This window comes from Molossus molossus, unplaced genomic scaffold (genome assembly GCF_014108415.1).
Source record: "Molossus molossus isolate mMolMol1 unplaced genomic scaffold, mMolMol1.p scaffold_m16_p_6, whole genome shotgun sequence".
NCBI lineage: Eukaryota > Metazoa > Chordata > Mammalia > Chiroptera > Molossidae > Molossus > Molossus molossus.
The window spans coordinates 83687506-83707662 of NW_023425399.1; the positions used below are offsets into that span (position 1 = coordinate 83687506).

Below are 20157 nucleotides of genomic sequence, written 5' to 3' on the forward strand. Positions count from 1 at the left end.
TTCCCACTCCATGGCCTGGCCCTTCCCCTGCAGGACTCTGTCTGACTCGCTCCCTCGTTCCACTCAGATCTCTAGAACCTCTTCCGAGAGCCCCCTCACAGTCCTAAACTACTGTCTGCCACCCTGTCCCTGCTTTAATATTCTTTACAACTCTTATCATAGTCATTTTTGTCTACCTCCCAAACATAAAAGAGCACTCTGTTACTTAGCATATTGTCGGAGCTCAGGAAATTGAAGGCAGAAATGAATAAATCCAAATCAGAAATTTGAAGATGAGGAAAACGCAAGTGTTGAAATTGAGGAAATACCATCATAACTCTATTTACTGAGCGCCTGCTGTGTGCCAGTCATTTGCAATAAAGACACTTATGTGTTATTTCTTTTAATGTGTATAATAACCACGCCAAGATGCATAGTGGGCATATCAGTTAGGTTGCTTTCAGATATAAGTAACAAAACCCAACTAAAAGTGGATTAAATGAAAAGAAAAAAATTTTATATCATAAGAAGTGGATCAGAGATTTGACCAGTTCTATAACTGCATGAGTTATAGTTTGGCTTCTCTGCCACTTTATTAGTTTCTCATGGTCACAGATGGCGATAGCCATTCCAGAAGTCACCGCCGTGCTCACCAGTCTCCAGAAGCAGGTGAGGAGACACGCTGTGCATATGCTTCTCTTCATGTCAGTGAGGATAATTTCTTCCAGACTCCTCATATCTCACTGACCAAAATTCTTTTGTACATGGTTATGGGCTGATTGTTTGCGTTCCCCCCAAATTTATTTGTAGAAGCCTTAACTCCCAGTGTGATGGTATTTGGAGGTGGGGCCTTTGAGAGGTAAGGTTTCAAGAAGGTCATGAGGTTAGGAATACAGTAAGAGAGACAAAAATAAGGTGACTTGTGTTCTTTGTGGTTTGAATGAGCACACTTTTGAGAATAAAGGGTTGCTAACGGGGTGGGGGGGGTATACCTACACCACAGGTATAATCCGGACTCTCTTGGGAAAACATAAACATATAGTCACCCTAGAAACCAATGCCAATCCTGTGGAGGGAGCAGCTGTTAGAGAGCCTGGATCTTTGATGGATCCAATCAGCCACTGGGGCCCTCTCAAGCATTGTTGACAGTGCAGGGTTAGAATCAAAGAGAATAACACAGAGTTGGGGGAAAAGGGAGGCAGGAGTATTAGAAGGTCAAGAGAATGAGGGATCTTTGAGTCATTGGCAGCATCTTTGGAATGGGTGGCAGTAATTTACTGGCATTGTCCGATAGCGTTGTCTACAGTGATGGATGTCTACACTGTCTCAAGCCAAACCTCATGTGGCTACTGAGCAAATGAATTACTAATTACAAATCTTGTAAATTTAAGTGGCTACCATATTAGAAAGCGCTGGTTTGGATTAAGCCAAGAGAAAAGTGAAGCAAAAGTTGAAAGGCGAGATAGGAGTTTGTTGTACAGATTTTAGAGTACACGTAACTGTGTTTAGTTCTGTGTGATGATGAAGTTCGAAATGTGACAGTGCTTGGAAAAAACAAACAAAACAAAAAGACTTGGTGGGACCAAAGAAGGTGAAGAATGGAGTCTAAATATGGGTAGTTGCGTGCATGCCCTGTGGGAGATGATGGGAGTTGGGGTGGTGGGAGGCATGTCACACAAAAAGCCAAAGCCTTCAGGAAAGGTAAGTGGGTTCCCCAAGAACATGAGATGAAAACCACAGGGTAAAGAGAAAAGCATCAAAGATGGGCTAAGATTTCAACAGGAGAGTTTTTGGTTTTGGTTTTGGTTTTGGTTTTTAGATTAGTGGTGTTCTGAGTTTCTGGAGAAGGCATCGTGGATCAAAGAGTACAGATTCCTCTCTCCAGCCCTGGTCATGGCAGGGAGGCAAAGGGGAAAATTAAAATTGGTTTCCTTTTGCAAAGGAGAATAGTGGTGTTTAACCGTTGTTGTTGTTTTTTTTAATTTGCTTGTTTGTTTTTGATTGCTGTAATAGCCTAGGTTATTCATTAACAAAATATTTAAACTGAAGTTAGTGATAAATTGTATTAAACAGTAAATAAATAACTTTATTTTTCAGATCTGCCTTAACTTTGGAAATGCACTCCACTTAGAGGTAAGGAACCAAGGAGGTTACTTCCGTCTTTTGAACCCAGAGGCTTAATTTCATGGAAGACAATTTGGCTATGCCTCAGATTAAAAATGCACACACCCTTAAATCCAGATGTTCTCTCTCAAACAAGTGCCCAGGAACACATATGGAGGGATGTTCATGCAGTATTTTGGGGGCAATCCATCCATCAATAGGAGAATGGTATAACAATGTATGATACCTGGAAGAATGTCTATGATAAGGTACTGAATGAAAAATCAAGGGGTAGAATGAGAAGTGCAGTATATTTTATTTTTATAGGAAAAAACCTTGATACTTGTTCAACTGTTTGGTTATAAGAAAAGATCATAAAAGATATTCATTTGTCCAGGTGTTAATGTGAATACTCTGAAGTATGAGTGAAAATGTAGGTGGCCCAGCCCTTGTGGCTCAGTTGGTTGAGTGTCATCCCTTGCACCAGGGAGGTTGCTGGTTCAATTTCCAGTCGGGGCACATGCCCAGGTGTCAGGCTTAATTCCCAGTGCGGGCCATGCAGGAGGCAGTCAATTGATGTTTCTCTCTCATCGATGTTTCTGTCTCTCTCTTCCTCTCCCTTCCTCTCTATGAAATCAATAAAAATATTGTTTTTAATGTAGAAGGAAGTTTTATATTTTCACATTATAAACTTTAATGTTTTGTTACATAATTTAATTTTTTGAGTTATAGAATAATTTTTCAACTAAAACCAAAGGAAAAAAAATCAATGACCTAATGATAACCAGAATAAATATTTTTAAATAAAATACATATTATATAGAGCTACAAAATTAGTAAAATGAGAAACCTAGTAGAATAATCATTTCTGATTTTAAGACACTAGGTCAGCTATATTCAAATTTTCCTTGGATAAAATCTATATTATCAATTAAAGCACAAATAAAAATTTATAGAATTGTATTCCACTTAAAGGTTCTAAAAACAAGAGATAGGTTATCCCAGCCGGGTGTCTTACTTGGTTGGAACGCCGTCCTATACATCTATGTTTCTCTCTCACATTGATATTTCTCTCTCTCTCTCCCCCTTCCTCCCTCTCTAAAATCAACAAAAACATATCCTTGAGTGAGGATTAAAAAAAAAACAAGATGGGCAATTTAATCCTTTACCTCATTATTAAAACAATAAACTTGTTAACTGACAAATTGATATCAATAGGTTACTAAGATTTAGTCTTAAAACATTTAGTAATTCATTTTTAAAATATAAGCTACCACAGAAAAAGCGAACTTCATTTTCAGTTCGTTGGAAAAAAAATTTCTATGTTAATTTTAATTTGCTTTTTTGTAAGGCCACTAAATTATTTAACTTTTTTAAACTCTTCACTCTGAGAAATTTTTTTTAAAGATAAAAACTAAACCCTACTGCTATACTAGTTTGGAGACAATCTGTTGAACTCTTATGGAAGTTGCTAGTGTATACATTTCTTCTTTGAAAATGAAGCCTATTAACAAATATCTCACTTCTGGGACTATATCCTAAGAATCCTGAAACAACAATCAGAAAGAATATATGCACCCCTATGTTCATAGCAGCACTATTTACAATAGCTAAGATCTGGAAACAGCCCAAGTGCCCATCAGTAGGTGAGTGGATAAAAAAGCTGTGGTACATTTACACAATGGAATACTATACAGCTTTTTAAAAGAAGGATCTCTTACCCTAACCTTTTAGACAGCATGGATGGTCCTGAAGATTATTACGCTAAGAGAAATAATTTACTCAGAGACACAAATTTCACATGATCTCACTTATGTGTGGAATCTAATGAACAAAATAAACTGATGAACAAAATAGGTCCAGAGACATGGAAGCATGCAACAGAGTCATGAATCTCAGAGAGAAATGCGGGGGGAGGTTGGGAAGAAATTAACCAAAGAACTTATATGCATATATGCATAACCTATGGACACAGACAATAGTGCTGTGAAGGCCTGGGGTGGGGTGGTAGCCAGGTGGAGGAGGGCAAAAAGGGGGAAAATGGGGGACATCTGTGGCACTCTCAATGGTAAAAATAAATTTAAAAAAAGGAAATATGAAAACTATGCTTTGAAATTTGCACAGGTATCTTTAAAGTTTTAGCAAATTACACAATACCGTACTAATGTCTTAGGGCACTTAATAATTTTTTGGCAATATTTTGTTGTAGGCCTTAAGCACAAGAAATGAAAATAAGCTGCTCCCTAAACATGCTCACTTAGTAAGGCAAAAACGTGCCTGGATCACCGCCCCTGTGGCTCTTCGGGAAGGAGAGGATCTGTCCAAAAAGAATCCGATTGCCAAGGTACCTTCTAAAGAGGAACAGAAAATATATGCATATTACTAAGATATGGTGGGAGAAGACATTTATGCTCACTTTTAAATTGAAGGAAAATTGCCCTGGCCAGTTTGGTTCAGCGGTTGGAGCGCCGCGACGCCCGCGGTCTGGAGAAACCTGGGTTTGGTTCCTGCTAAGGGCACGTACCTCAGTTGTGGTTTGTCCCCGGCCTGGTTGGGTCATGCGGGGGACAGCCACTCGATGTGTCCCTTTCACATTGATGTTTCTCTCTCTCTCTCTCTCCCCCTGCCTCTCTCTCCCTCCCACTCTCTCTGAACAGAAAATGGAAAAATATCCTCGGGTGAGGATTTAAAAAAAAAATTTTAAGGAAAATGATATAGTGTACTTAATGAGATTTTTTATATTGCAGGTGTATTTGAAAATTAGCAAAGCTTAATTTTTATCAGAAACTTCCGACTTTAATATCTTCTTTCCCATTCTGAAAGATGCAACATCATTGATGAAGATATATGTAATTAGGGGCTTTGATTCAACAAAGAGTTAAGGAAAGGTATCTAGCACCAGCTGAATCTTTGTGTAACAGTGTTACAATAATCAAAAGATATTATCATATGCAGGAGAGGAAAAATTATTTTTTCTGCTACCGTCCTAGGTTCTCTGGGGCCCTGTTGGCCTGACAGAAAGACTGATTATAATACAAGAGAAAAACAAACAAGTTTATCAACATGTGTATCATGCATGTAACATGGTAGAATCCAGAGATGAGTAATTCAAAGGTTTGGTTAGAATTTGGGCTTATATAGCATCTTAGGAAAGGAGCAATAAATTTTTAGAGATGTGACAAGGCAAAGGAAAAGGACCTTGAGTTTGTGGGGGCAGCAAATTGTGGGAAGGCAAATGTATGTTAAACCAGTGGTAGAAAAAGGCTGGCTAGTAAAGTCTGTTACGGGGATTCCTTGTGCCATCTCCAGACTGAAGAGAGTCTGAAGTTGTTGGTGACAGTTGAATTTTCTACTTCTTGGTAGAGAGGGGAGAGAGGTCACCTTTACAAATTTATGTCCTGCTTGTACACAAATAGGGGGAGGGCAGAGAGCTTTTTTTCTAGATCACTTCTTCTCAGTTGCCTTCAGCTCAAAATAAACCTATACCAAAGTGACATAGTTGGGGGTGGCATATTCTGCCACCCTGTACCTAAGGAGTAACCTTCAAAATGAAAAAAACAAAAACAGAAAACTGACACCTAGTAGATAGGGTGACCATATATCCTTATTGAGATAGTCTTCATTTATGCTTGTTGTCCTGACTTAATGATTAATAACTCCCTTTGCACTCTCAGAGTATCCTATTTTTGATAAATTATATGGTAATATCTTATGTGCAAACCTGAACCCTGGATTTTTCCCTAACGGTGTTCTCCATAAATTCTACCCATTTCAATAAATGGCACTATCATTCCATCTAGTTTTTGAAAACTGTAGCAGATATTTTCAGTTTTAGCCCCAAAATATATCCCAGATCGGCCCACTTCTCTCCACTGCCACCCCGTAGTCCAGGTCAGTTCCTCTCTGCCCTGTGTTACCCTGAGAGCCCTGACCTTGGGTCCATGTTCTCACTCTTGCCACCCCCACCCTGACCCCCACCACAGTTCATTCTCCCCAAAGCAGCCAGAGTGATCATTTGAAAGATAAATCAAAGCATGTTCACCCCCTTAGTGAGACCCTTTCAATAGCTTCCTGCTGTAGTGGAAGGAATAAACTCTTTACCCCAGCCCACAGAGCTCTTGGGTTTTATTGGCCTTGACCTCCTCCTCTCTGACCTTAGCTCCTGTCAGCCCCCATCCGCCACTCTGTTACATCCCTAAAATGATAGAAGCTCATTTCACATTCCAGCCCCTCCCCCTTTGCCCTTACTGCTCCCTGTGCTTGGAATCCTCTCCCTACAGATATTTGCAGTATCTGTGCATCAAGCCTCTGCTAAGGGTTACTTCCTAAGAGTGCCCCTCCCTGCCTCACCCCATCTCTCTCTGTCCCATCACTGGTTCAGCTTGGTTCTGGTGCAGTGATATCCAAGTTGTACTTTATCTTTGCAATCTTATACATGTCATACATGAAGAGCTCCTTAAAAGAAAGAGCAGCTACGTAACAGAAGACAGCAATTTCCATTTTCTAGCAACGGGTTGTTTTCATGAAAGCCTTCTAAAATCCAGATTTTTAATTATGGCTTTCCATAATAATATGTGTAAAGCAGTTAAGTTTTTTGTTTTAGTTTGGTTTGGTTTTCTGAGCTATCCAAGTCATTCACACATTCTTTCACTAGGTTTCCCTAAAATGCATTGATACTTTGGGGTTCAATATGTGATAACCCCACAAGTTGTTAAAAGTAAAATTTACATAAAAAGCAAAACATCATGTTAATTTCCCCAACTTTTCAAATTCTGTATGTAGAGGTAATATTGTTAACAGTTTAGTATCTTCTAGATCTTATGAAATTCATAAGAATGTCTATATGCATACTCTTATGTGCACACATATGTATCCACAAACCAACAGTTATGTTTACACAGTTTTGTTATTTTTAACATGAGTGGGATTATATCATACATATAATCAGTACATAAAGATCTAGAATATCCTTTATAAATAATATTATATATATACACATATACATACACATATGTATATACTTGGCGAAGAAAAAAAAGAGAGAGAGAAACAAGCACAAAGAAAGAGAAAGACAACCGGACAGGTGGACAGACACAAGCTCAGTGAAAGTACTGGGACTGCTCTGGTTCACCTTCCACTCCAGGAGCAGAGCTGGTGTAGCAGGAAGTGGGAAACCCTACCTGCTGTTCCCTGGGTTATTCTCAGCAGCAACTCCCCAGCCCCAGTGCATGTTGGGAAACCTATGGGAAGAAAGTGTAATCCTGAGGTTTCAGGACAAAGAATTGACCAAGCTGTGATGGATTCGGTGATGTCTAAAGGAAGAGATTGAGGAAGTATGCCTTCTTCATACTTTCCAGAGGATCAAGTGGATTTATGAAGGTGATTTTGACCCTGCAATTTTTACCTTCTGTACTAAACTTAAAATCTAGCCCCCTCCAAGATGTACCCCTAAGAATATCTTAACTTCACAACAACCCTAAGAGGTAGGCAGTAGTATCTCCACTTTACAGATAAGAACACTGAGGCCCAGAGCAGTTATGTAACTGTCTTAGTATCATGCAACCAGTGAGTGGCTGAGACAGGGTTAGAACCCAGGTTCTCTGACTCCAGTACATCTGCTCTTGAGTGCTTGTGTCCTTCCACCTCCTCCTGGTAACATGGCAACTTCAGAGGGAAATTCTCTTTCAAAAATATTTGTCTGTAAGTTATAGAGTTTAACTTGAGGCATTCCTCTGTTATTTTTCTATTAGATACATTCTGATTTTGCAGAAGAAAAAGGACTAAAAATTACATACAAGTACACTGGAAAAGGGATCACAGAGCCACCTTTTGGTGTGTTTATCTTTAATAAAGACACCGGAGAATTGAACGTTACCAGCATTCTTGATCGAGAAGAAACACCATTTTTTCTGGTAAGAAGAACAATTATATGTTTATTAGTTTGAAGGTTTTCTCTGGTAACAGTCATGATTTGTTTTGTTTTGTTTTGTTTTGTTTTGGACGATGGTAGTTTAATTACCTTAGCTTAAATCTAATCTCTTCTATTATTTATGCCATAATTTCAGCTAATTGGTTATGCTTTGGATGAAAAAGGAAACAATCTAGAGAAACCATTAGAACTCCGCATTAAAGTTCTTGATATCAATGACAATGAACCAGTGTTCACGCAGGACGTCTTCGTTGGGTCTGTTGAAGAAATGAGTGCAGCACGTAAGGGTCTATTATTTTTATGAATGAATTCCCAAAGTCACTTGAACCCCACTGTGTGCCTGAACACGAACCCTTGTGTCTTAGTGGAGGCTGAATATTAACCACAGGACAAATAGTAACAACTTTGTTGCTTTGGGTTTGGAACTGGCTTTTTTTGTGATAAGTTCAAAAGACATGACATCTTTGTTACCCTCAGAACAGATATGGTAGATGAACATGACACATTAGATCTCTGTACCAGCTACTCTGCCTTGTAACAGAAAAGCAGCCATAGAAAGTATGTAAATAAATGGGCATGGCTGTGTTCCAATTAATTTTGTTTACAAAAACTGACGGTGGCTGGCTTTGCCGGCTAGCAGTAGTTTGCTGACCTTTGACTCATAATATTTCTGCTGTCCGGGTTGTTGACAGTGTTCAATGCAGTGTTCTCCGTGACCACTTGCAGGAGAGAGTTCTCTTTGAGCATGGTGTGAAGAAAAGCTGCCCTTCTCCTGAATTGTTTGTATTTTAATAAGCATCTATTAACTATCTGTTCATTCTTCTTTCTTCATTAGAACTGTTATAAATAAATCTGTGGCCCTCCTGTAACAAGTGTTCAGGACTTCAAAAATTATATGTGTTAACCATGGCCCTGCCCTGATCTTGTTTTTCTTACTCCTATAATCCATTCCCACTTATTTCCTCGTCTAGTTCAGTTTTATTATCTCGGTAAACTGTGATTTTAATAGGCACCTGAAATCATTTTTGGAACAAGCTGAAATGATACATAAAATAGCACATGTGTACTTAAAGTTGAGTTTCATTTTGGACATCTTTGTTTCTAATGCCAGATACCCTTGTGATGAAAATCACCGCGATAGATGCAGATGAGCCCAATACTATGAATTCTAAAATTTCCTACAGAATCGTGTCTCAGGAGCCTGCTTACCCCCCAGTGTTCTACCTCAACAAAGATACAGGAGAGGTTTATACAACCAGCATTACCTTGGACAGAGAGGTAAATTATGTTGCTCATCTTTTAAACTCTCCTTTATTCTTTCAGGTTCTCTTCTCTATTTGTTTCTTTAATTTTCCTACTTTGTTGTCTATTTCTACTTGATAGGATAACTCTGAGAATTATCCCCTTCTAGGGATGTGCCATCCAGTATGGTAGTCATTGGCTATACGTGGCCACTGAGCACTTCAAATGTGACTGGTCAAAATTAAGTTGTGCTATAAACGTAAAATCTACCAAACTGGGAAGACTTAGTATGAGGGGGGGAAAAAAAAGGAATGTAAAATACCATCTTACTAATTTTTTGTTGATTACATGTTGAAATAATATTTGAGATATCATGGGTTAAATAAAATATATTTTTAAATGAACATCAGCAGTTTTTTGTTTTTGTTTTTACTCTTTTAAATGTGGCTGCTAGAAATTTTTCTTTTCTTTTTTTTTTTTTTATCCTCACCCGAGGACATTTTGCATTCATCTTCAGATAGAGCAGGAAGGAGAGAGGGAAAAACATCAATGTGAGAGAGACACATCAAGTGGTTGCCACCCACGACCCCAGCCGGGGCCAGGGACAAGCTGAAACCGAGGTACGTGGAACCGAACCCGGGACTCTCTGGTTCGCAGGCCAGCGCTCTAACCACTAAGCCAAACCAGCCAGGGCGAAATTTTTAAATTATAAAGGACAGCACTGGTGTAGGGCCTCTCCAGTCAGGATTCTGTTTGCTAGAGAGCTCTAAAGCAGTGTTTCTTAATTTGTGTTTCTGTAATGAAACACCAGGAGTCTCCTCTACCACTGAAAGATATACAGAGGAAGGCAAAAACGTAGACATAGCAGCCCTCTTTGGGTAATAGAGCTATTTGTAAAGGAAAGAATTCTTGTAAACCCCAAATTGGAGGAAAATTTGTGAAGGTTTCCTAGAAATTCTGTTCTCTCAAACATTTCACATATTTTGCATTTCTAACTCAAAGGGAAAATTTTAGAATAAAAAGGGAGATAGAAGATTTTACAAATGCTACATAGAAGATTTAACAATGTGCTTGAGTAAAATGTTAATGATCCTAAGAACACTGTATTGTCATCAAATATAAATCATCATCCAAATGCAGTCAGTATATTTTGTATGACTTGGAAAAATGATTTCACTCTGCCCAGAGAGGGGGAACATTTGCCCAACATTCCTATTGAGATCTTTGTAGAATTAAATAATTTTCTTACTTTTAAAATTCTACTCTAAGCCTTTTCACATAAAATTAGAATGGAAAAGTATTATTTTGAAGTAGTGTGATTTCTTAATAAGCTACTATCTCTAAAGTATGGACATTTTAGCCAGTAATAGTGGCTGGCACTTACTGGGCATTTACCATGTGCCAGGTGCTAATTCACACCTTTTACACAGATTAATCCATTTAATGCACCTAGAAACCATGTGAGGCGGATCCATATATTTCTATCCCCACTTTATGCAGAAGGAAAAAGAGGGTCAAAGGGATTAAGTGTATCCAACATTATGTAGTTAGTGACAGAGCCAGAATTGGCACTCAGGCGGCTGGTCCAGAGCCTCTGCTGCCCTGCCTTTCATGGAGTAGTTCTGCCCCACACAGCAGCCCCGTGCATGGGCACTGGCTGCCCTGCTCCTTCTTAATCTCCATCCCGCCGCACTGAGTGGAGATACTGTGTGTAAGGGGACCACGTGGAAGAGAAGGGTGTATCTAAGACGTCGTTCTCTAGGACCCCTTCTCTAAGAATCATCTCTCTCAGAAAAAGGCCACCGAGTTTTGCCTTCACCAGCCAACATTTCCTGGGGGCTAGGTCTCTCTGGCTTAACTATTAACTAAAAATGAAATGTGAGGCAGAGAGAACCAATTCCTATAGTCCTGCCATCACTTCCAAGGTAGAACAAACTACATTTTAAATATCACTCTTGTGCACACTATTTGAAGGAGAGACGCACCTCCTGATAATATCACCAATGGCATATTTAAGAAATTGACTATCTACAACTCCTTCAGGCTTGTCTGTCCTAGAAAAGCTCTGACAGCAAATACATACCGTCACATGAATAACAGCAGGTCATGAAACTTACTTATGAATGAAGTATACTGTGGTTCATTTCGTTGATAATAAAGTGAACTAAAACCAGAAAGATACACCAAACAACAAGTGCTGGTGGGAAAAGAAAACTTGTTACACTGCTGGTGGGAATGCAGACTGGTGCAGCCACCATGGAAAACAATATGGTGTTTCCTCAAAAAATTAAAAATTGAACTGCCATTTGACCCAGCAATCCCACTTCTTGGAATATATCCTAAGAAGCCTGAAACACCAATCAGAAAGAATATAGGCACCCCTATGTTCATAGTAGTGCTATTTACAATAGCTAAGATCTGGATACCAACCCAAGTGCCCATCAGTAGATGAGTGGATAAAAAAGTTGTGATATATTTACACAGTGAAATGCTATGCAGCTGTAAGAAAGAAAGATCTCTTACCCTTTGAGATAGCATGGAGAGAGTTATGCTAAGCGAAATAAGCCAATCAGAGAAAGACAAATACCACATGATCTCACTTATTTGCGGAATGTAATGAACAAAATAAGCTGATGAACAAAATAGATCTAGAGACATGAAAGTAGGGAACAGACTGACAAACCTCAGAGGGAAGTTAGGGTGTGTGGGTGGGAAGAGGGAAACCAAAGAATGTATATGCATATATGCACAACCAATGGACACAGACAACAGTGAGGTGAAGGTGGGGGGTGGGGGGAGTGTCCAAGGGGAAAAAAGGAGGGACATCTGTAATAAAAAATTAACAAATTAAGTATTAAAAAATAATATAAAATGAAACCAGAAAAACCCACTTGCAAGCGCTTTAGTTTCACCCCAGGTGGATATTTTTTCTTGTCCTGCAGGAACACAGCAGCTATACTTTGACCGTAGAAGCAAGAGATGGCAATGGACAAATAACAGACAAACCAGTAAAGCAAGCTCAAGTTCAGATTCGTATTTTGGATGTCAATGACAATATACCTGTAGTAGAAAATCAAATGGTAACTATTATTTTGATAGCAAACTTATTCGTATTTTAGTTCTACCTAAAAATACAGTCGTCCCTCGCCACTTCACGCTTTGACTTTCGTGGCTTCACTCTATCGCGGTTCTTAAAAAAGTTGATCGAGACAGTGAAAATGATACAGCACACGCTCGGTTGTCTGAGTCAATTATACACCCTGTATTACAATTAAAATTGAAATTACTGTACGTATGGACTGTAGGCCTATGTATTCATGCACCCCAGGAATCCTTCAACGCCAGGTGCAACCGCTAGAGTCTGGAACAGATTAACTGCAATAAACGAGGGACGACTGTATGTCACTTGTGTTTGTGTTACATTAAAATGAAAATCCTGTGTTTGTGATTTGCAGTATGAAGGGCTGGTTGAAGAAAATCAAGCCAATGTAGAAGTTATGCGCATAAAAGTGTTCGATGCAGATGAAGTCGGCTCTGATAACTGGTTAGCAAATTTTACATTTGCATCAGGAAATGAAAGGGGTTATTTCCGCATAGAAACTGACACTCAAACGAATGAAGGAATTGTGACCCTTATTAAGGTAAGTACTTAGTGTTCAAAACAAGAATGGGAGAAATTGTGCAGAAGGAAACTGATATATTTGGATTCCCTAAGACTTATGTTTTATATACTCAGTTAACTGGCACCACCATTTTTTGAGATAGGAGCCATCTCTGTTGGCCCACGTTCTGTGGCAAGTATGTGGTCCCACTGCAGTGTCAATTCAGATCAGGGACTGTGAACCTAACCTGACAGCATGATCCCAGCGTCACTGCTGCTTAGCACACTTCTGTCTTGCTTGCAGCCTTGCCTGACTGTAACATTCCCACGTCATGACCTCTTGCCTCTACTCATTGTCTCCCACACTACTATTTCTTATTTGATCAACTTTACAGCAAAGCCAGATCTTATTAATAATGTCTAAAGACAAAAGCTGTAATAACTGGACAGAGCTCCAATCCAGTTGTCCTCATACGTGCGAGTGCCTAAGAATTACTTGGTAAAGCTACATGCTCAAAGTGCAGAATACTGGACCCCACCATTAGTAATCTGTGATTGTGTCGGGCTCAGGAAATTGCCTTTATAACAAAAAGCCACCTGTGATTCTAATATAAGTAGTATGAGGGTCACTTCTTGAAGTATGGTTTTAACCTCTTGTGCTTAAGTAAAGGAAAAGGAAAGGAAAGGAAAAATTAAATAGTCTTACTAAGAATATGTGCCTTATACATTTGAAACTCATTACCCCCATAGAATTTTTTAAACAAAAATTACAGGATGTATTTTTATCTGACAAAACAAGTAAGGAAGAATATTGGTGTATTTGTAAATGGTTTATGATAGAATTACCTTATCAGATTTTGAAATAAAATGCAGAGCTACAGCTTTCTTTTTTGTTTGTTTTTGCAATTTTTATTAATTTAATTTTGTTACAGATGCTTCTCCTTTTTCTCCCCTAGAAACCCTCCTCCTGATTCCCCCTTACCCCCCCGACACCCCACTCCAACATTGTTGTCTATGTCCATTGGTTACCCATACATGCATATAAGTTCTTTGGTTTATCTCTTCTCTCCCCCCTCACCCTCCTCCTCTGAGGTTTATTAGTCTGAACCATACTCCTTTCTGTGTCTCTGGGTCTATTTTGTTCATCAGCTTATTTTGTTCATTATATTCCACAAATAAGTGAGATCATGTGGTATTTGCAAAGCTACAGCTTTCAAAATACTATTTCATTAAGTCTCACACAGACAAAAATTGATTCTAGAAGTTTCCAAATTTTTACAAAAACTTAATACATGGCAGAGTTGAAAAAAATCTAACAGAAGAGAAATAAGGAGAGTATAAATATATAACAGAATAGAGAAAAATTAACTTGAAGTTTCATGGTAATAATTATGGGCACCATTTATCGATAGGCTACTACATGCACTTAGACTACCATTTTCTAAAGCGGAGGAACATAGAATAAGGTTACCTCATGTTTAAAGGGAAGACACCTGTTATGATTGTTGAAGAAATGGATAATGGTATCAGAAGTGAAATAGATTTATCTGCTTATATAGAACTAATCATACTTTTAGTCATCAATTGTAGGTGAGACCATGCTAGATGCTTGAGGTAAAAAGCATGTAACACACAAGGGGAAACTGTCACTTAGTGAAGAGATAGAAGCGTTGATGCATTCTCCATGCACCATGGCAGCACAAAACAAATATACTTATTTCTACCAAAGGGAACATGGACAAAAAAAAATAGTAAAATTAGTATTGAAACAACAGCCACAGATTGAGAAAATTTTAAATTCACTGTCTCGGTTGTATAAAGAGTTTCTTCCAGATACTAAGGGCAATAATTAGATCCATTGAGAAGTTAGACAAAGAAGATATACAAATAGTTAATACGGAAATAACGCGATATTCAACATCATTAGTCACTAGGAAAAAAGCAAACTGAAACTATATTAGATGCCATAGCACACCTATTAGAATGGCTATGATCAAAAAGATTGACAAGTATCGGCAAGGATATGGAGAAACTAGAAGTCTTATATATTGCTAGTGGACACATAAATGGTGTAGCTAGAGTAGTCGTTTTTTAAAATGTTAAGCATAGAGTACTCAGTGACCCAACGATTTAGTCCTAGGTATCCACTCAAGAAAAAAACACAAAAACTTGTATGCAAATGTTCATACAACAGTCAAAAACTGATAACAATCCAATGTCTATCAGCGGATAAGTAGATAAATAAAATGTCGTAAATCCATACAATGGAATACTATTGAGCAGGAAAAAGGAATGAATTACTGATATATGCTACAACATGGATGAACCTCAAAAACATTTTGTGTAAGAAGCCAGACACAAAATGCTACATAATTGTATGATTCCATGTATGTGGAATTTCTAGGAAAGGCAAAACAGTAGCTATAGAAAGCAGACCAGTGGTTGCTTAGGGCTGGGGTGTTAATGGCAATTGACTGCAAACGGGCACAAAGGAACTTTTGGGGGTGATGGAAGTATTCCAAAACTGGGCAGTAGTGATGTTTGCAAAACTATAGGTTTACTAAAAATCACCATGCTGTAAACTTCACGTGGAGGAATTTTAATGTAGGTAAATTATACTTCAATAAAACTGTCAAAAAAAATGATAAAAGAGAAGAGTAGTACTTTGTGGAAATAGAGATAGTAAATCATCATATGAAAAACAGTCTTAGCTTTGTTAGCAAATGAGTTTAAAATCTTTAATACTACTAAAAACAGCAAAAATGGAAATGATAAATATGTTGACCGTTATAAAAATAGAGGTAGGTGCCCTTATACATTGCTCTTGATGCTGAACATTTTTCCATTCTCTTTGGATCATTGTGGCTAGGTGTAAAAAACACTGAAAGAGTTTTTGTAGCCCTCCCCCATCCCATACCTAGCTTATTTATTTTTAAGGTTGTCTTGGCCTTCTATGGTCTTTGACTATGAATGCCATTTGGCTGGAATACTTAATTTCTCATCCAGCACACATCATGCCATCAAAACAAGCATGTCCCGTGCAAGAGCAACCTAAAAACAAAAACAAAACCAAAAAAACTCATATGAGGATTCTACAGTCACAAAGAGTGTCTTCTCCAGTCATTTTCTGTTGTGTTCTTATCCCAACACCATAGTGACCCATATAAAAAAGGGGGCAGGAGAAGTTGTTACCCATCCAGAACACTACTTAGAGGAAAACAAATTTCATAATAAATCTTTCAAAACAAAAGTGAACAGCTTTGCTGTCATTCATGTAAACTTATGGAACGCATTTAATGTTATGTTGGAGAAACAGCAGCTGGTCAGTGCATCTAAATGGTCAGGGCCACTAGAAATAAAATGCGACTGTACTTAATAAACTTTGGCTAGGTACATTTTTAGTGGTAAGATAGAGCTCAACAGAGGAAAAATAATTTGTGTAAAAATAATTCAGAGCACTATTAATTATATTTAAAAATTGCGAATGGTCTAAATGCCTAATGATAGAATGGCTAAGTAACTTAAGTGCAACTAAATAGTAGAATACTATAGAACGTTTTAAAGAAAATATACAAATTGGGACACAGATTATGTATACAGGGACAAACTGATTATATCATATGTACTTTATAAATATGTACCACAATTCACCAAGAATAGTATTTGGAGAAAGATTCATCTTTTATGGCATAATAGCAAACCAGGTATTAACAGACATGCTATAAAGAGGGGAGGGGTTTCTTTGTTTAAACAAATGTGAAAGCCCCTGGGCTTATCAGAGGTAAAACCTTCGGCCTCCTCCGGGAGGTCTCAGATTTCCGGTGTGCTCATGCGCAGTGAATGTCTACACTAGGGAAGCAGAGCCACTACTATTTACATAGCCCTTTCTCCAGGACAAGCCATGAAACACATTTTAAGGATCGTTAACTTACATTGAATGTCCATGAACTTGCTTTCATTAAGAAAAGAAATCACTTCAAATTCTTCAAAATAAATATATTTTTAAATGATTTTGACCTTTAAAAAAATAAATGGGGGATGTTTTGTAATCATTCTTCACAGTTACGAAAATCCAAATTGACAGATTTTTAATTGCATGTTATCAATATGAGTTGGGATACTCAGTGTTGCTGTATTTCCCATGTGTTAAATTGTTATAGCTAACATTAAAATTACACATGTGGCCCTGGCTGGTTTTGCTCAGTGGTTAGAGCATCGGCCCGCGGACCAGAGAGACCCGGGTTCGATTCCAGCCAAGGGCATATACCTCAGTTGCGGTTCATCCCTGGCCCCAGTTGGGGTTGTGTGGGTGGCAACCAGTCGATGTGTCTCTCTCACGTCGATGTTTCTCTCTCTCTCCCCAGTGCTGTCTGAAAATAGATATTTTTTTTAAAAATGTATATTCTATATGCATTTTAGTTTTCTCTTTTGAAAGAATTCCTTTTGATTTTGCCTTTCTAGGAATTAGATTATGAAGAAATGAAGCATCTTGACTTCAGCATTATTGTCACTAATAAAGCACCTTTTCACAAATCAGTTAAGAATAAATATAAGCCCACAGCCATTCCCATCAAAGTAAAGGTGAAGAATGTGAAAGAAGGCATTCATTTTAAAAGCAGCACAATCTCTGTTCACACCAGCGAGAGCATGGAGAAATCAAGCCTAAGCCGAGTGATTGGAAAATTTCAAGCATTCGATGAAGACACTGGACAAGTAGCCCGAGTAAAGTAAGAGATGGTGATGAATATATTTCCTCACTGTAAATTACTTTAAATGCCTGTTTTCGAAAAAAAAAATCATAATGAAATATGAACATTTCATTTCTTTTCACCCAACATTATAATTCCCCAAAGGTCTGTAGATTACATTTCCCGGAGTTGAACCTATAACTGAGAGGCAGGGGGAGATTTCTCCAGACCCCAGTGCCTCCGCCACCTGTGTGTGAGCAGAGCCTGGGTTCCTCGCCTCAGGAAGTTCTGGCTAGCAAAGGCTAAAAATCAACACAGAAAGTTCAGAAAGAAACTTTCTAAAATCTGTTTTTCTAAGAGTCTTCAAGGTAAGAAAGTGACAAATTTTATTGCAAATCCCACTTGATACCAGTTTGGTTAACAGAAGTAGTTGCTTAAGGTATTTTAATGTGGAGAAACCAGTTTCATTTACACATAAATCTTGGAAATGACTCTTCATTTCAATCACTGTTTGGTTCAGTGACTGATGATCCGTTCATGTTTGGCACTGTCATAGTGACCTCGACTCAGGTACATGTACTGAGAACTCCCTAGATTCCACCACTGTGCTGGAAAGAACTGGGCTATGCCCCCTTTATAGTGACACCTCAGGTTTGCCTGATATGTTTAAATTTTCAAAATAAATTTACACCTTAGATTGCAGATCCATGCCGTAGAAAAACAACTTTATGAAACTATTATTTATGGAGCTCAGTTAGAATTATTACAGTTGAATTTAAAGAAACCCTGCCTGCCACCGGATGCACAGCCTGTTTTCCTGTCAGTCAGAGTTGTTTGATTTCCTAACTGTCCTTACGCCTGGGTGAGGACACTAACCTTCGCGTCCCTGGGTGCCAACACTTTATAAAATACTGTGTGTACATGCATGGCCGACTATAGTCAGAATGGAAATGGGACTGTGAAGAAGCTTTTCAACAATCTCTTTCCTTTTGGTGACTCTTCTTTTAATGGAATTCATCATCCAATAGTAGCAAATAGCCTTTTCCCAAAATAATATTAACAAACAACCTCCACTGTGTTTTCTGCAATGTCTTGATGACCCTTTTTTGCCCACCTTACCTGCAGGAACCCGCCCACTTCTTTCGAGTTTGGTAGTCTAGATTTTATTTCCATGGCTCTCACCCTGACAAGGCAACCCTAACTGAATCCCCAGCACTGAGGATGAATGCCCTCTGATGGTCTCACTGCTGTCCACTGAGAGGCTTATATGTTCTAATTAATTATCCTGCAACAATACTGTGGCTCTTTATTGAAATGTCTGCTTCCCACCTAACCATTTAATTTTGGCTGCTATTTTCATTAAGGGTTATTAACATATCAAAAGATCCGTTCTGCCTGGAAAAATAATGAATCATGTTTCTTTATTTCTCAAAAGTATTTTCTTTTATTCTTTAGCATGCAATCACAGAACCTTGAATGAGAAAGATCTTACCGATCAATTCACACCGACTGTTTTACATAAGGAACAGGATGCACAGCCACGTCAAATAGTGTTGTAATGTTTCCCTGACTCGTTGGTGGTTGCTATTTAGAAATGCTGACAAGGGCAGCAGCAGAACTATTTTTCCTTAACTTGTTCATAATTTACTGGTTCACTAATTGTTCATATGCATCAAATGGTTATAAATACTGGCATACCGTGTGAGCTACCCTCTACTTTGAATGGTGTCCATAATTTTTAACCCAACATTAAGAACAGACATTCCTTAAATGAGATCACATACGTGTGAAATGTGATCCTCATTACTGACTCTATGAATGTGAGAAATCATTGACAGCAACTAAAATTTCAGAGATGAAATTGAGAAATACTCAGGAAAGTCCAAATGTATTGTTGTCATTTACTGGTAGAAATACTGAAAGGCAGAACATGTAGTTAAAGTGTGTAATTGAAATTTTTAAATAGCACTATAAACAAATATTGCTATAAGTTAGCCCTCATTCCTATGTGCCTAAACAGCCACTTAATAAAAAATAAATGATCGATCTGGTTGATTGACAAATATTCATATGTTTGATTTATGTTTGGATTCGGTTATATTTAAATTTGATGATATTTAATTACATGCATTTTTTTAAGGCATAATATGAAAGTTCTCCTTGCTGTTCCCAAAGTTGTCTCTTTCCACACTAATTCTCTTTGCTTGGAGGGGAGAAACCCAGAAATCATTCCATCAGCATTGTTTTCTCTCTGAACAGTTTCTCACTGAAAGAAGGCTATTGCTCTTACCAACCAACAATATTCCAAAATGTTAAGGTACTTCCATTTAAAATAGTCACTGATTTTTTAAAATCTATATTTGTAAATATTGATAACATGCCAATAAACAATAGACTGTAAGTCTTTTCTCCACCAGTCTTGTTGGGTAACTAAGTTATTCTCGCAAGGTTCACCCCAGATTTCAGGGAGACTAGATTGCACGCTGCAGGACAAACTGCAGAGCAACTCGCAAACCTCCCGGCCGAGCAGGCAAGGGCGGCCACCCTTGCATATATGTCTTGAGTATGTTCAAGGATTAAGGAAGGTTCCAACATGAGTGTGACATGCAATACAG

The 20157-nt window shown here is 38.2% G+C and overlaps 1 protein-coding gene across 1 annotated transcript in view; it reads left to right on the forward strand.

The window, feature by feature from the left end:
* Nucleotides 1-594: 594 nt before the first annotated feature.
* The window catches only part of DSG2 (desmoglein 2), a 28707-nt gene continuing 9144 nt past the window's right edge, over nucleotides 595-20157 (forward strand). Inside the window, exons 1-9 of the mRNA XM_036245959.1 lie at nucleotides 595-648; nucleotides 2077-2112; nucleotides 4292-4426; nucleotides 7833-7994; nucleotides 8148-8292; nucleotides 9123-9289; nucleotides 12196-12333; nucleotides 12709-12894; nucleotides 17316-17581. Of these exons, the coding sequence (XP_036101852.1) occupies nucleotides 595-648; nucleotides 2077-2112; nucleotides 4292-4426; nucleotides 7833-7994; nucleotides 8148-8292; nucleotides 9123-9289; nucleotides 12196-12333; nucleotides 12709-12894; nucleotides 17316-17581 (1289 nt within the window). The remainder of the gene's footprint in view (nucleotides 649-2076; nucleotides 2113-4291; nucleotides 4427-7832; nucleotides 7995-8147; nucleotides 8293-9122; nucleotides 9290-12195; nucleotides 12334-12708; nucleotides 12895-17315; nucleotides 17582-20157) is intronic.